Below are 18,154 nucleotides of genomic sequence, written 5' to 3'. Positions count from 1 at the left end.
GAGCGGCCCGGCATGGCTAAGAGGTCGGATCCCCGTCACACGAAACATGCTCGCCCTTTCGCCGTGGGGGTGTTATAAAGTAACATTCAATCTCACTATTCGTTGGTAAAAGAGTAGCCCAAGAGTTGGCGGTGGGTGGTGATGACTAGCTGCCTTCCCTCTAGTCTTACACTGCTAAATTAGAGATGGCTGGCGCAGAAAGCCCTCAAGTTGCTCTGGGTGAAATTCAAAACAAATAATCCAGTAAATCTGGTCACATTATTCATGGGAGATTTTGTCAGTAAACTTTCGATATTAGTCACCATTTTTGAGTGTAACTTTCGTTCTCTGTACTACAGAAGTTAGGTTGATTACAAGATTGTTGAATACAATGTTTATACGTAACTACACTAAGCTCTCAACCAAGTTTTACGTAATTCCATTTATGTTTCTCATTCATTTACATGTAAACAGTTTCCTGTTTTCTCTTCTACGCTATGTTGCGCATCGTAAATTGTGTTTACAGAAATTTAGTCGTCGTATTTTACAATCTTATGCTATTCTAGCGTAGTAGAGTACGCCGTAGGTGAGTCTCAGCGAGATGTTTAACACTCATACATTTAATTCGCGTCAAATTTCCAACCAGCAGATAGTGTAATGCAGCAACGGAAAGCACGTGTCTAGAGAATAATATTGCAGTCACTTCCAATGAAGTACCATATGATCTTTATATGAAATGGGTGAAGATGAAAATAAGGAGTACACATATTTCAAATATGACTAGCTATAAATATAGTAGCTTGTACCATCACTCCCGTATAATGATGTAAAACTGTTCAACGAGTACATAACGCGCACTGCTATTGTTATCATTATAAATGTTCATAGACAGTTCGTCATCTAGAAACTCCATCATCGTCCTCCCAGTAAGTGAGTGATATCAATAAGTTAACACACACTTCAGTCAACTGCACGCAAGATAATTTATAAGCATCTCATTGTGCACATATTGTTTCCTACACACACTAACAACAGAGAAATAAACTGCAAAAAAATTACGACAAATGCACTGAAAAGTTTGTTTAACATTAGGTAAGGACTAGATGTACTTAAGGCTCTGGCATTGGATAAAAAATGAGTACACGTGAAACCTACGATTTTAAACAGAATAATAAAAACTTCAGGATTACTGTCAGGATACCAAGACAGATTGGTTGCATCAGAATAAAGTGACTACTCTCGGCAACTTTGCTACCAGAATGAAACCTGTATTTGGTATATTGTTTTCTCTGACACATGTACGAAATCATTTGGTTGCGTGCAAAGAAATTCTGTACATTTATTTTCATGCGACCATAGAAGTCGATGTACACCTACGGTAGAGGGCGTGTGGAAAATGTAACAAAATACGTAATCAAGGATTAATCTTACGGTCCTATCCAGTAACTTGTTACCTTGGTAACTGCAGTCAACAGTTGGAAGATGAGTTCTATGGAACTTTGTAATTATAAGTACAATTAATCATCCGTATACCTGACATCTCAAATTAAAGCAGGCAAAGCAACATGGAAATTTGCAAACCGTAATCATAAAACTATCCAAAACTAACCAGACTAGACCAGATAAACATATATAATGCAACTGGATTTATTTTAATGCTTTGTCAACTGAAAAATAAAATCATCTAAGCGAAAATCTTTCTAATGAAAGATAATTTCAAAGTAGTCTTATAATTCGAAGATGTATATCAAACAGCATGTGAATTGTTCTGTAAATTATGAAATAGAATATGTACATTGCAGATTTCGATTTTAATAGAACGCTTCAACTTCTTGACTTAAAGTCAAGTCATCATTTCCAAAGACATACTGAATCCTTCATCATGTTTCAAACAGAAATTTTAGCATGTAAGCCACATTGAATAGCGTTTAAGACGTTGCTGTTACACTTGTTACACTAATCAGAATTGACAAATAAAAAATATTTGAAACTAATTAATTTATTATATAGTTTCCTAAACTTTACGTGTGACGCGAGATTTCTAATATAATTTCGAACTTCTGACTGGGTTTCTTATTTTTGTTCATATGACGACCCTTTTAAGTAATTTGATTTTTTTACTAACTTATTTTCCCTATTAGGTTTCATTCACATTAAGAATTTTTTGAAGTAACCTGATCGTTTTACTTTTTTGTTTTTTTCCAATTTGTTTTAATCCATATAAACAAATATTTCAAGTGACTTGATTGTTTTCTTCCAGTAGTTTTCATTCATGCACATAAGTTCTACAATAAAGTGATTACTGCAGCTTTTGTTCCAGATTTTTATGCGCTGCTCTTCCTTCACATGAAAGGAAATTTCTAACATAAACTGATCGTTTCACACAGCTGTTTATTATCGGTCTCTGTGGAAATCTCCTGTTGTATCTCAATATCCGTAACAACTCATCTCTTCCTGTCATGGAAGTGCACTGAAACTATTGTTCAATCGATGATTTCAGACACGAGTAGAAACCTTGTAGTTTCGTCAACTTAGCTGTATGGAAGGACAACATCTTTGAATGTCAAGAATTATGTTCATCTCATTTAAAGTAAGCAGTTAAATAGTTGATTTATTTTTGTCATTAATCAATGTGCTGTTTATTCTGTACTTGAAACATTAGACGATGATACATGATTTACAGTGACGTCATCTTGTTGCAACGTATTTCAATCGAAGCTCTCTCACAACGTTGTCCTTAGTCATTAGAAGAAAGACGCTTATTAATCGAGCGCATTCTATCAAACTGTGTTTACAGAGACAAGTAAAACTCGACAGTGCCTGTTGCTTAACGTCTAGAAAATGTTGATGAAACTAGACGGATGGAAAGGTGTTATTGAAGCTGTTTTCTACAGACACTTGTCTATTTCACTATAGTGTACTTAATCGATGCATAGGTAAACAAATACGCGGTAGTAGCAGATTCTGACTGATTATTAAATTCAATAATATAAAATGCATCATACCTAAAAGATAATCACGTTTTACAGTAACATATCATACTCTTCTTGAGCAGACAATATACGCGGGTGAAAAAACAAATTTGTGTATTCGTGTATCATAAATTTAATGAAATGCATCATAATTTGATGGATAAACAGTGATGTCTTGTGACTTCATTAACATGGTTAATAGCCATTGAGGCTACTCTGTAGTACATTATAAACCATTCACCCGTGACACAACAGAAATAAAAATGTAATGCAACGTTGTGTGGTGGGTGAGGCTTACTACTTCGTGTGTTTTTTTTTTGGTCTATTTGATCAGCCTGTATTATTTGTTCTTATGCGTGTCATTTATACTATATTACAACGTTGTACAAAATCAAAGCAACAAAATATTAATGAAATTATTTCCTCAGTGAAGGGAAAATTAATTTTTTTTTCATATAGGTTTTACCACAATTGGACCATTTCATCAACTTCGCAGGGTGATAAATCTTATAACTAAAAACCTAATTTCGTAAAACTGTTAAAATCTATTTCAAAACTCAGGACTTTGTTAACACAGCTTAGTACACCTTCGGAATACTGATTTAAGAAATAGGCAATAATTCTCTTTACCTTTTTAAAGAAGCCATGTGGCCTTTATCATTGTTATCTAACTGGCAAATGTTTAATACAGTTTAATGTCTTCATGACAACTAGTTTCTTGTTAAACTAGTCGGAAAATATGATACTCTCTCCCAGTGGCACTTGTGAGAATCTGGTTATACATTGTTATCCTAAAAAGGTAATGAACTAAGACAAAACTATATAACTTGTTTTTCAAATGTGCAGTCTTTTTTTAACAGCGACATAATTATGTTGTGTTCCATATAAAACATTGAAAACTAGAGGGGCACATAGTAAAACACATACCTCCCCCACGCATTGTTGATCAAACTGAGCTCTCAAAAACTAGGAAAATATATCTGTATGTTTATCGGTATAAACAGACACGGACGATTTTTGACAGAACAATGATGAATAATCTTCTATGTATATCCACCAAGTGTCATGAATATCTGATTATTTTTGACTGAGTTACAGAGCAAAACTGATGTGAAACTCGATTCCCATATTAACAAATAGGATTTTTTTCGTGACCTTGACCCTTCATAAACTATAAATTTCTAAGATGGGTCACTGTACAATTGCATACCAATTTTTGTCAGTGTAATCAAAATTCTATAGGTATACCTAAGTAAGGTGTTCGTAACATGGAGAAAGTTAATGCTGGTGTTTATTCTACGTGTCTTTGTGCTTGCGTATTATATTTATGTTGATCGGAGATTATTGATTGAAAACTTTATAAAATAGAGAAACAAGGAATAGTGTAAAACAAATACTTATTTAAAGCTCCACTTCTGCATTCAACTGCTTGCATGCCACAAGAACAGTTGGCCTATATAACTCACAACACGCTTCATTAATCGGTTTGTTTGTTGCTCTAAGTAAAGGAAGTTAGATGAAATTTAACTATTGTTTTGCTTTTATTACTAGCACTCAGCCCATTTGTACAATTTAATATTTCCATCATAATTATATCTTTTTTATCCAAGGATCCAATGGTCCATGGTTTTCGTCTCTTTAATACACAAACTCGTACCTCGTTATTCAATTAGAGTAGCCTAATAGTTGGCGGTGTGTAGTGTTTACTAACTTCCTTTTCTTTATTATATCAATTCAAATATGGCTAGGCATGGCCAGGTGGTTAAAGTACTCGACTCATAATCTGAGGGTCACGGGTTCGGATCCCCGTCACACCAAACATGCTCGCCCTTTCAGCCGTGGTGTTATAATGTTACGGTCAATCCCACTATTCGTTGGTAAAAGAGTAGCCCAAGAATTGGCAGTAGGTCCTGATGGCTAGATGCCTTCCCTCTAGCCTTACACTGCTAAATTAGTGATAGCTAGTGCAGATAGCCGTCGTAGTTCGAGACAAGAACAAAAGAACTATTGGAGATGCACAAAAAAATTATAACAGTAAAATGGAAGAGGTATGAAAAGACATCTGTAAAGTGCGGAAAGTGAAAAACAACTGAAGAACCAAAAATAATCTTTATCTATAAAGTTCGCATGAGTTACAATAACGAATCGGAAGAAGTACAAAAGAATACTGATGCCAGCATGAACCATCTGACCAAACCAACAACACTTCTGTCCGCATACTCTCAAAAATACCAACCTCAGCATTATTAAACGAAATATGGAATACATTAACTCGTCTGGTCTACCTAGACTTGCACTATCTTACTGAGTCACTTAAGATTGCAGAATGTTAAATATTACAGTTATATAACTATGTAATCCAATTCCACAATCTAGCTGGTCAGTTCAAAAACGAATACATTATGCTTATTTGGAAATAATTTCCAAAGGAAACAAATGGAATAGTAAACAGCTAGTATGAAAGGACCAACTTTAACAACATTAAGCAACTTTCCCTCTGAGAGCCATAACAACTATCTGGCTTTCATGACTTTCTTACCAAATAGGTTTAATGTGACTCACCAATAAGAGCAAAGTTGATACTGTAGCCAAGTTTACAGAAGGTGTGAAAAGGCTTATCCAGTTATTTCATCCAAAAGCTCTACGTCGAGTGATAAATTATTTGCAAATGACCATTTTATAGATGCTATAGCGGGTGATAACATACAAATCACCTAATGCAACGTAGATTTACTTATTTTAAAAAAAAGGCCTCTGGTTGTCAATGTAACTGGAGTAAGTTAAAGTCGCACATAAACAGTTAAATTCATCTTCCAATAATTATGTTATCAGATAAAACAGCTTATAAATAGCAACTTCTTCTGTTGAAGTTTCAGAAAATCTCAAATGATTAGTTAAACGATTATTAACACAGAATGGAAAACGTTAACCGCAAGACAGAAAGTGTAGAAACTGTAGCTTAAAATGGCATAATGGTAAAAAATGCTTCAAAGAAAAAGGAAGAAATTTTTATAAGTGTAGAGAATATGAACAATACATTTGAGACTGTGGTGAATCAGCAATAATAACACTATGTAACACAAATTTTGTTCCTGGATAGTATGTGTTATTTCTTAATTGTTTGTGTTATAAAAGTACAGAAAATGGCCATTATTCCCTTCAAACTTTGTTTTTGTGACCCGGATAATGAAATTTAGAAATTAACCTATTTTCTCTGTAAAACGGACAAATTTGCACATTTTCATTTACATAAGGTCTGAATAAAACAACATATGAATCAATATTTACATGTATTTGTACTAAAGTTATACTAAAATGTTTAGAAGTGAGTAGTTTTTAGAGATTTGCGACTGTAATGTAAATCACTTTCACGTATCAGCCCCCATATATTGTCTCTCATCATGTTTTCGTTATACGCTCCTTGGTAGCGGCGTTCAAAGTCCAGTATATCTTAGTGGAAGTGCTTGCCTTGCTCCTCTTAGTATTCTTTCATGTTCTCCTTGAAGTTATCAAGATGAGCGTCAAGGAGATGGACTTTCAGGGACATCCTGCAGCCTATTTTACCGTAGTTCTTCAGCACAGCCTCAAAACGTTCCACATAATATTCGGCCTTGTGATTGCCCAAGAAGCCCCAAACCACTGCGACAAAGCTGCCCCAAGCTTTTTTCCTTCCTACTGAGCCCCTTAGGGAATTCTGTGCACTCCAGGATCTTCTTTATTTGTGGTCCAACGAAGACACCACCTTTGGCCTTTGCCTCAGACAGCTTAGGGAAGAAGTCTTGAAGGAACTTGAAGACTGCAGACTCCTTATCAAGAGCTGTGACAAATTGTTTCATAAGACCCAATTTTATGTGCAATGGTGGGAACAACACCTTCTGGAAATCCACTAATGGCTCAAACTTCACATTGTGCCTCCCTACAGAGAACTTGGTACGTTGTGGCTAGTGCTTCCTGTTGTATTGCGCTGCGGTGTCTCTACTGTTCCAAAGGGAAAGATAACAGAAAAACTTGATAAAGCCTTCTTGAAAACCCATCAGGAATGCCACCATTTTGAAATCTCCGATAACCTCCCAGCCATACTCATCATACTTCAAAGCTTCTAACAAGGTCTTGACGCTGTTGTATTCCTCTTTGAGGTACACCGAAAGATATTAATTTTGAAAGGTTAAAAATTTGTATAATATAAAATCTTACAATTCAAGCAAGCAAATATTGTCCGTCTTACTTTCTAGATTTTTTTTTTTTTTTTTTGCAGTGCTCGCAGGTAAAATAAAATGCCCAGGGTTTGTCTTGATCCCCGACAGGCATGCCAAAATATGCCTTGTATGCTTCACACATTTTAGCAGATGCTGTCACAGAGTACTTTTTCGCTCTTGTCTTGATAAATTGGCCACGTACATGGCAGAATGCGTCTAGAGAATGCTTGCATCTTCTTGATGCCATCTCTGATAAAATCAGATAGGTCTATGTGTTCACTTAGGCAGCTAAAACTAAACTGGAGTGGTGAGCCCCTGTATATATATTATTATGGAAAGTTTTAGAAAATTCCCGTAATTTTTAAAACACTCTAGAAAGTTCTTGAAAATTCTTTATCAGCTACTGAGCACTGAATCTTCCTGAAATGTTCTGGAAAATGGGTAAATCTGAAAATTTCATTATCTGTGTCACAAAAGCAAAGTTTGAAGAGAAAAATAGGTATTTTCCATTTCCTTTAGGCATAGGCAATTGGGAAATAACACTTTCTGCCCAGGAAAAAGAAAAGGTTAAACATTTTGTTACATAGTGTAATGAACAAAGGAAACGATACCTTAAGGATAAGGATAATATATGTCCCAGTAGAAATATTAATAAAATAAAATTGTCAATTGTTTATTGATGGGAAAGGGAAGTTTGCAACATGTTGATTCAACTTACACTCATTCCATCCGACCTGGCTGTGAAAGGTGGAAAATTTAGATGAGATTTAGAAAGAGAATAGATTGATTCAAACAGCATGTGAGTATAAAGTTTCAGCAATTCAAACGTTGGAAGTGGCAGCTCACAGTTAAAACTAATAAGAAGACTGAAGGTATTTTAACCTTAACCCCAAAATGTGGAAGAGTAAACAGTGTTTATAGTTATGAAATACTTATGGCTCAAATATTTCATAACTATAAACACCAATTGCCGTCATGCAAGACAAGTTCAAATTCTTAAAACTCCAAAATAATTTGCAAATCAAGATAAATCGTTGCAATTTGTAACAGAAAAGCTACAGTACAGGGTGTAATGAAACGCATTTTTAATTGTTTTTATTTTTAAAAACTCTGAACAGCTACAAAATCATTAAACCTTTACCAGGTTTCGCTCATCACGACCTTGTGAGGTTCGTGTGCTCCTTTTGTTCCAAACTTTTTAAAATGATTTTTATTGATCATTTTTAAGCTTACTTTCTAATTAGTTCTATTAGCTGTACAGCCGGATTAAAATTTTTGTTGAACTCGGTCAGAAGAATCAGTTCCTCTTGGCTGTTTCCAAGAAGTACAATTGTTCTGTGGTTCAAACTACGAGATATTACGTCGATGAATAGCATAGGTGGAGAAAATAATATATTTGATAGTTTTATACAAAATATGGGGTTTCCGAAGACTCTTACGCCACAAAGCAGATAAAACATAGGTAATAATATGAGAATTGAGAAATATTTAATTTCTACAGAATCTTTGAAGAGGCATAGCTTTTATGTTGTTGTTATTTTGTACTCTGAAGAACTACCACTAAAATAACTCTCACTATGAGAAATTTCTTTACACATCATGATGTGTGGTTAATTTTCATCGAGAAAAAATACATATTGGGAAATTAATTCGTGTAATGAATGTGAGGTTAGGCTAGCTTTAGAGTCTGCCTAGTACGCAATACGACAATTAAACCACCAAAGCTAGATGCCAAGTAGCATTAGAGAAGCCCGCCATGGTCAGGTGGGTTAAGGCATTGGACTCGTAATCTGAGGTTCGCGGGTTCGAATCCCCTTCGCACCAAAAATGCTTGCCCTTTCAGTCGTGGGGGCGTTATAATGTGACGATCAATCTCACCATTCGTTGGTAAAAGAGTAGCCCAAGAGTTGGCGGTGGGTGGTTATGACTAGCTGCCTTCCCTCTAGTCTTACACTGCTAAATTAGGTACGGCTAGCACAGATAGTTTTGGTGTAGCTTTGTGTAAAATTCAAAAAAAAGGAGTGAAGAGCGCACAGAGTACTGATGACCTGGAATGGAACAGAGCAGAATCCAGTGGTGTAAGCTGTGAATTTGGCTAACTATCTAATCTACCCAGAAAAAACTCACCAAATGACAAAATAACACAGTCATCTTGTTTTGTACCATAAAAACATCTGAGAGAAAATACGAAAAAGGATTTGTTGACAAGGCAATTTAGACACTATAAATCAATAAAGAAAGACAAACTCTTTTTCTTACCAAACTTAATATCCTATTTTGTATGATGCAGTATTGATTCACTAATACTAAGTTAGGTATGTGAATATCAATTATGTTAATTATAAAGTATTGTATTATTGCTTAATATAAAGAGTTTAAGTGAACTATGTTTTAACATTTTAATTTAGACGTTTTGTGTTGTTTGCCATTGGAAGTGTTAGCACGACGTGGTGATGATGTGTGACACATATGCCTTTTCTTGAGATTCTAGACTTGATGTATTGAATATTCTAAATCTTTGGAAAAAATAAGTGTATTGTAATATAAGAACAACAGTAATTTGATCAATGTGTGAATTAGTTTTCTAGAAAGTCGGCTCAGTGTTGCATGTCCCACAATAGGACTGTGGTAAGTCTACAGACTTACAACTCTAAAATCCGAGGTTCGATTTTCCCGGAAGACACAGCAGATAGTCCGATGCGGCTTTGGTGTAAAACAAACAGTGTTGTATATTTTTGAGCTTGTGTTGTAGATACAAGAAACAGCTTAACAAATAAGTGACTGTTAAGCTTCGTTTATAACTTAGGCTTGATTATCTTTAGTGAAATCAGATAAAATGTAAAAGAAAGATTCTGAATAAGAAATAAAATGTTTTACTATCAGAAATAATCCACTCAACGATACATACATATATGTATGCGTACCCATTAGAGGGTGTATTTCAAATATTTCATTGTTAAATCTTTGCACACACACACACATGTGTGTATATATATATACTTTAACTAATATTAGTCGATCGGGAACTTTTATCGTGTATAAAGGTGGCGTTCAGCAACTTAAATAGTTTAGTATTTTAAGAGGTGTGATAAACACCTTGATATTAGAAGTATTTTTTCAAATTAATTTGGACAAAAAGTGTTAAACACATAAAACTCAATATTGTTATTAAAATAATAAACATTAAATATTTTCACCGTGATGTATATGTGTGTGTGTTGCATTATATGTAAGTTATGTTGTCTAATATCAATAAAATACAAAACTAACGCATAAACTTACATGATTTAAAGAAAATATTTGACATTGTAAGTCTTATTAACTGATACTTTATCTGATTCCATAATATTTAAATACGATATACACTTTTCATGTTAGTGCAGGCCCGCTTATTCCATCATTATAGGATGAATAAATAATTAGATGGATTCGTAAATCCAATGTTCTCGTTTTAGTGATATTTCTCTGAGAATTTTCTCAATATTTATATTCATAGAAAAGGTTAAAAACTAAAGAAAAGATAGAAGAGTCCTCTGGAAAATAATTTCTTCAGGAAATAAAAAAAGACTCCTTATTTTTTCTGTTTCACTACATAAGATAACAAAATAGAAGAAATACAATACAAGTTTGTAGAACATAATTATTATCGTCGTTCATGATGAGCATCTGACATGTATTTAAAAGATGAAAAAAGATTGCGCCTCTTCATTAAAATATTCTACTTCATCACTAATTATACAGTAAATATTAAGCACGAACCCGACGAAGGAAGAGAAACATGGTAAAATTTGGTTTGCATTTTAATCCTGTTGTTACTATTGGCTACAAATTTGATAAAATTCTATCTTACGTTTTGTTATGATAGAGCATAGTTCAGCTAAAATACCTCATAGGCGAAAACGTTTGATGACTGTAAATGTTATATTTTTAATATTTTCATAAGTATTCTTTCTTTTCTGCAAGGGAGAATTGAAGTCTTTTAAATAATTAAAAGAGTTTTTTTTTCATCGCGTAACATGTTTTTTGGACGCAAATAGTTTATCTTAATTCTATAAAACAGACATTCGATCGAGTCAGCCAGAATTCCAATATTCGTATTTACAGCCTCCCAGTAGCACAATCGTACGTCTGCGGGCTTACAACGGTGGAAACAAGGTTTCGATACAAGTGGGGGGACAGTACATAGGTAGCCCATCGTGTAGCTTTGTGCTTAATTCGAAACAAACAATCGTATCTACAAAACAAGGGTAAAAGTCCTCTTTACTCGAAATGTGGATATAACGAGTACGAAGTGAGCTCAGTATCTGAAGACGATAAGGATTCGCTCAGCTAACAACATGCTGATGGTTAAAACTGTTTTTGTAACAGGATTGCTTTCGTCTAGTAATATATATATACTTCATGGCAAATCAAACACTAAGTGTTATCCAATTTTCTTTGTTGCTGAAGACGATTTTTAATTTGCACAACATTGTTGGAGCGTCTCGATACCTGGATGTTACAAAAAGGGCGATATGTCAAGGGAAAATGTCTATGGCAGAGGCATTGTGTGACATACATACCCTTGGCCATCACAGGGTAGTGTAAGTGGAAGTAATGGTGTGGTAGCAGGTATTGTGTTTGATAGGAGTCAGCATAACAAAGGCACAATTCCAAGGAAAGCAGTAATCATTTTAGTGGAACAACTACTTTAGACAAAATGCATAGCAGATGACGTTATTAAACACCTATCGGCACGACATGGCCAGATGGTTAGGACGCTTGACTCACAGTCTGAGGGTCGCGAATTCAAATATCCGCCCCATCAAACATGCTCGCCCTAACAGATATTGGAATGTTATAATGTAACGATCAATCCGACTATTCGTTGGTAAAATAATAGCCTAAGAGTTAGCAGTAGGTAGTAATGCCAAGCTACCTTCCCTGTAGTCTTACACTACTAAATTAGAGATGGCTAACGCATATAGCTCTCGTGTAACTTGGCACGAAATTTAGATAATATAAACAACCATCTAGATGTTAAACGTTGCATCGCAAGGTGTTTGTTTCGTAGTCTTTTCCCATTATCTATCATCTCAGTTACTCTCCAGTTTTCACAATGCTTTGACTGCGTTGCACAAACTATGAATCACCCTGTGTATAGTTGGTGAAAACATATAAACTTTATAAATCTTTCTCAATGTGTCAATAACATCTATCTAAAAGTAAAACACGTATTTCAAGGCTTTCGTTTCTTGACTACTCGACAAACGTACCAAACAGTACTTTCTAGACAAGAATAATTCTTGACAAGTGTGATGAAAAGTGACAAGTCAAGTGTTTGTTAGTCTATTTTTTGTTTCGGTTATTTACGCAAAGCTACACAAGAATTTTCTGTTCTGAGCGTCCGTAACCTTAGCTGATACCCGACAGGAAAACGACTGGTAAACAACACTAATCTCCAGCTCCTAGGCTGCCCTAAACGAATAGTAAAGTTTTACTGCTGCTCTTATAACACTCTCAACTGTGGAGTGCGCTTTTGCGACAAAGGGATGGGAACACAAGATTCGCAGATCCACAACCATTGACGCTAGCAAACGAAGCAAATATTGTAATATTTAAACTAAGTATCGTGTTATACTTTGGTTTACATGTCTGTATAAAATATTAAAAGTCTATGTTTCTAATGAAATTTACCCTAATTTTCCCTCTTCACTTTTTTCAATACCATTTTTCATTTTTTTAAATTAATATCCATGTTATAAACTTAAAACAATATTATTAGTTCTGAGTATTATTTAAGGTGCATATTTAGTATAAATTATTTTAATAATATATCTTTCTTTCTGAATTGTGAATTGGTTGCTTACATCTATATTGTTCTTTGTAAGGCCTGCTGCTTTATTTAAACTTACACAACAATGCTGATTCGTCTAGACAGTTCTTTTTAAGACATGTTGTCCTTCCTTAATTTACATAATAATGCCGAGGATATGTCATTAATACGGCATTACTTATAGGAGAAATAGAGTGGATAAACAATATATGCTGTAAAACTATTCACTCTTATACGCCTTCAACCACCAAATAACAAGTCTTCAAAACTATTTGAGAACATCCTTCAATAATAAACAAACCACAAAATTACGAGTTAGAGAACCATTTGAGCAAAGCAGATATAAAAAAATTCACAAAACCATAAATTTCTCAATCTCACTGGCTGTCTGACATTGACAAAGGCTTTTAACTGTGTAATAAACACTTATCATAAGTGGACCAAATAAAACAACAGCACATGAACCACGTGCTAATAGTAACGTGAAGTAGTTAATTAAATCAATTACCTAATTTATCAACCATTAGTGTAAGCCTACAACCACGACACTACATCACCTGAATAACGTTGCACTTTATAGTGTGTGGCATCACACGTACAGCACATATGCACACTCACGATATATAAATACACCACAAGCGAAGAGAATGCACAACAAACTCATACACACGCCACTATTTGCACATGGCATAATATTATGATGCACACCCACACTGATGCATATAGGATATTAAAACAAATGAGCTAATCGTGCATCAGATTATGTCGCCTTCTATAAAAAAAAGTGCACGAACAAATGAGGGGGATTAATTGAAAGTGTAGGAGTGAGTACTCCATTCATGTGTTCATGATTATACATCGTATGGGTCCGCACAAATATTTGATTCTGCTGATGTCAAATAAACATATTTTACAGCATATGTATTGCCTCCACAAATTCGTTTCACAGAAATCTCTGGCATAAATAAGTTTGATAAATTTAGTTCATCTGGTTTATTGTATACGAGATAGGAAAAAATAAACGAAGTAGGCAAGGAAAAGATGTTGGATACGCCCCCTTTGTGAGATGGTACAGAGGAAATTTTGTTATACAATGCTCATTCTTACCTTGTTTTCTCACTTTTTGGTTGCCAGTTCCTACATTCGCAATTTTGTAGAATATTTTTCCACTTGTTATTATATTGAAAGATCTGTTATCATGCATTTATCTTACACAACAATGGCGACTCGTCTGTGCTCTTATTTGTAAGGTATTATTGTGCTTTTACTCACAATGATGTCTCGACTGAGAGTTACAATGTGGCATATATTATGTTGAAAGAGATTAGCGTTTGCCAGTTTTGGCGATAAACACTTGTAAACTAGTGGCTCAAAGACATCACTGTAATACGGCTGGCCTGGTAGTCGTTGATAGTGAGTTAAGAGCCCTATATAGTAAGTAGTATTTTATAGAAAAACAAATTGTATATTGTTGCCTAACACCTAAATTCTTGTAAAACAGTATATAGTACAGAGACAAGTATATTTAAATCCCCCTCAACAATATTAACTCCTCCTATCGAAAACCCTAACTGATTTTCATCAACAATATTGATTTTCCCTTTAGGAAACCCACACTAATCCCAATCAACAATATTAACTTCTCCTACAGGAAACTTGCACTGCCCAGGTTAAGAGTAAATTGATGAATAGTTTGACTTATATTATAATACACCATCACTATTGATTCCATATCATAACAATACTTTAAGCTCTAGCATTATGTAACACAGAAGAAATTAATTATTTCTTTCTGCTTGACTGTAGTACAAATCCGTTCTTTACAATATATTCATTATTTTACCTGTATTGTTTATATGATATTCTATTCTTTCTAACTTACGGTATTATAAATATACCTGTATTGGTTTTTACAGTATTCTACTTGTATAATGCTCCAATCGAACTGATGTTTTTTTGTAATTTGTTTTTTATGTTGAACAGTTCCATCGAAGTTATATCACTAAACGTATAAAGTGCATGTTGTCGGTTTCACTCACAACTAATAACTTGAAAACCTTTGGTGTTTGAATAAGAAATGACCATACCGTCACAATTAATTATCAATTATTATTCACCGGACTAGCCGGTAATTCATTTATGAATGTTCCACTTTCTCGCCAAGAGTTGTAACTTCACTGAAGACAAAGAAATAAACCGTCTAACACGTTTTGACTAGGAAAAAGTAAATTCATAAACGAGTACACTTATGTTTTGGCAAATATCAAGCAAACTAGAAATTAAGTGAGTAAACCAAGAAAGCACACTTACTAGAGTCGTGAGTAAAAAGACCAGCCTTGGCTTCTGACATGCAAAGCGTTGGTTCCTTGGTATCCAGGACCTGTTAAGAATCATCACCATTATCTGTACGGTATCCAGAACACTTTAATAACCTGAATAATATTTACACAGTATCCAGAACACATTAATAATCCTAAAGTTTATTTACACGATATTTATAACATATTAATAATCATAAACATGAAATGCTCGAGTATTATCATAAACATTCGTTTTGATATATGTCACATAACTTCAAACAGAAGTATAACGCATCTCTTGAGCAAGCCTAAAGAACTAAAAACAGACATTGAAGTTATCAAATATTTAAAAAATACAAAGCTATGCAAACAAGTTTCAGATGTCTACTTAGTACAAACCTAAACAGACAATAAGATTTATAGTGTTTGTCACACACACAGAATTACAAACAATTATTTTCGCTCGTGAGTAACAGAGGTTTCGAATGTAACACAATATAAACTATAAAAATAAAGAGCTAGTAAAGAACATTACAAATATTACTTTGACATGTACAACACAAGGAACAAAGATGCAACGCAGGCTTTACTCGTACGGAACTACAAACACTAAAATGTATCTCGTTTCACCCGTAAAGAACTACAAAAAATAATAACGAAACTCAGACCTTACACTCAAATAGTTAAGCAATTTACACACGAAAAACTAAAAACAAATACTAAATTGCCCTATATTTACACAAAAGACATCGAAGTGTGTCATATATACTGTCGCAAATAAATAATAGAAATAGATTCTCCACTTCACTCATGCCGAAAGAGAAAATATCTACAAATACACAATCCTATGTATAACAGACTTCCATATAATGAAAAAAAAATCGTTTGTTTTATTTATAACTAAACATATGGTAAAATATACCACACGCTTCACCCTTAGAAGGCAACAAATATACATCAAAATACCTCAACTATTTAACACTGAAACTACATACACATGACAAAATGCACCATACACTTCAACTTTAACAAGACAAGAACTGAAATAGATCATCTATTTTACACTGAAAAATAAACTTTGAACAGAGTGTACAATGTACAATACACTTCAACCATGAAAAATAATAAACATATATTAAAATTCTTCAAATTTATAGACTGAAAACCTAAATAAAGATGTTAAAATGTACCACAAGTTTCAATCCTGGGGAACAACAACAAATAAAATACAACTGTTTTACACCATGAAAATAAATGCATATAGTAAAATGTACCACAAGTTTTACCTTAAGAGAACAGCATACAAACATTAAAATGCAAGGGCTTTTATATTATAAATCTATATACGCACGGTAAAATATATAACACACATTGCCTTTACAAAAAAAAAAAAACAGAGGCACTAAAATTCATCAGCCATTTCACACTATAAAGTCGCATACATAGACAAGAACACATACACATAATTCAACAGTTATATATATATATATATATATTGTAAAACCAGATAAAAATGGTAAAATGTACCACTTCTATCATCCATAAAGAAGTAAAAACAGACACTGAAATTCAACTATTTTGCACTCTAAAACGACATGTACAGTCATGTGAAAAAGTTAAGACACCCTATGAAAGCCTGTGTATTTTTGTAACATTTTTGGATATATATATATTTAATCTCAATTTCAACAATACTGAGCGATTATAGGAATATAACTAAACAATTAAAACTGAAGAAAAGACTTTTCAAAATCTTTTGTAAATGTAATTCTACAAAAATGTATATTCTAACTGAGGAAAAAGTTAGGACACCCTACTCCCTAATAGCTAGTGTTACCCCCTTTGGCTGAAATAACTACAGTGAGACGCTTCTTGTAGCCATCTACCAATCTCTGACATCGGTCTGAAGAAAGTTTTCCCCACTCTTCAATGCAGAATTATTTCAGCTGTGAGATGTTTGAGGGGTTTCTTGCATGTACAGCCCGTTTCAAGTCACCCAAAAGCATCTCAATGGGATTAAGATCTGGGCTTTGACTCGGCCATTCCAGGACTCTCCATTTTTAGTTTTCAGCCAGTTCTTGGTGGATTTACTTGTATGTTTTGGGTCATTGTCGTGTTGCAGAGTCCAGTTCCGCTTCAGCTTTAATTTTCGTACAGATGGTCTCATATGATCCTCAAGCACCCTCTGATACACAGTAGAATTCACGGTGGATTCTATGATTGTGGACTGTCCAGGTCCTGCTGCAGCAAAGCAGCCCCAAACCATGACACTTCCACCTCCATGCTTCACAGTTGGTATGAGGTTCTTTTCCTGGAATGCTGTATTTGGTTTACGCCAAACATGTTCTTTGTTCTGATGTCCAAATAATTTAATTTTGGACTCATCTGTCCAAAGAATAATTATTCCAGAAGTCCTAATCTTTGTCTACATTCTCTCTGGCAAACTTCAGTCCAGCCTTGATGTTTCTCTTAGAGAGCAAAGGTTTCCTCCTTGCACACCTCCCATACAAGTTAAACTTGTGCAGTCTCTTTCTGATTGTAGAGGCATGCACATTCACATCAACAGCAGCCAGAGCCTGCTGTAGGTCCCGTGATGACATTTTAGGGTGTTTGGAGACCTCTTTTAGCATCTTGTGGTCTGCTCTCGGGGTGAACTTGCTTGGACGACCAGACCTGGGCATGTTGGCAATTGTTTTGAAAGCCCGCCACTTGTTGACTATTTTCCGAACAGTGGAATGGCTGATTTCAAAATCTTTTGGGATCTTTTTAAATCCCTTACCAGACTCATAAGCTGCTACAATTTTCATTCTGAAGGCCTCAGACAGCTCTTTTGCTCTCACCATGGTGCTCACTCTCACTTCAACAGTCAGGGGCACACCAAACTAAATGTAT

General features: G+C 34.5%; 1 protein-coding gene across 1 annotated transcript in view; it reads right to left on the bottom strand.

Moving 5' to 3' along the window:
- Window positions 1–18,154, bottom strand: part of LOC143249573 (solute carrier family 4 member 11-like) — a 208,653-nt gene that overhangs the window by 74,275 nt on the left and 116,224 nt on the right. Inside the window, 1 exon segment of the mRNA XM_076499674.1 lies at window positions 15,273–15,342. Within this exon segment, the coding sequence (XP_076355789.1) occupies window positions 15,273–15,342 (70 nt within the window).

This window comes from Tachypleus tridentatus, chromosome 4 (assembly GCF_004210375.1).
Source record: "Tachypleus tridentatus isolate NWPU-2018 chromosome 4, ASM421037v1, whole genome shotgun sequence".
Lineage (NCBI taxonomy): Eukaryota > Metazoa > Arthropoda > Merostomata > Xiphosura > Limulidae > Tachypleus > Tachypleus tridentatus.
Note: the sequence above shows the minus strand (reverse complement) of the source record. Positions and strands in the feature narration are given on the sequence as shown.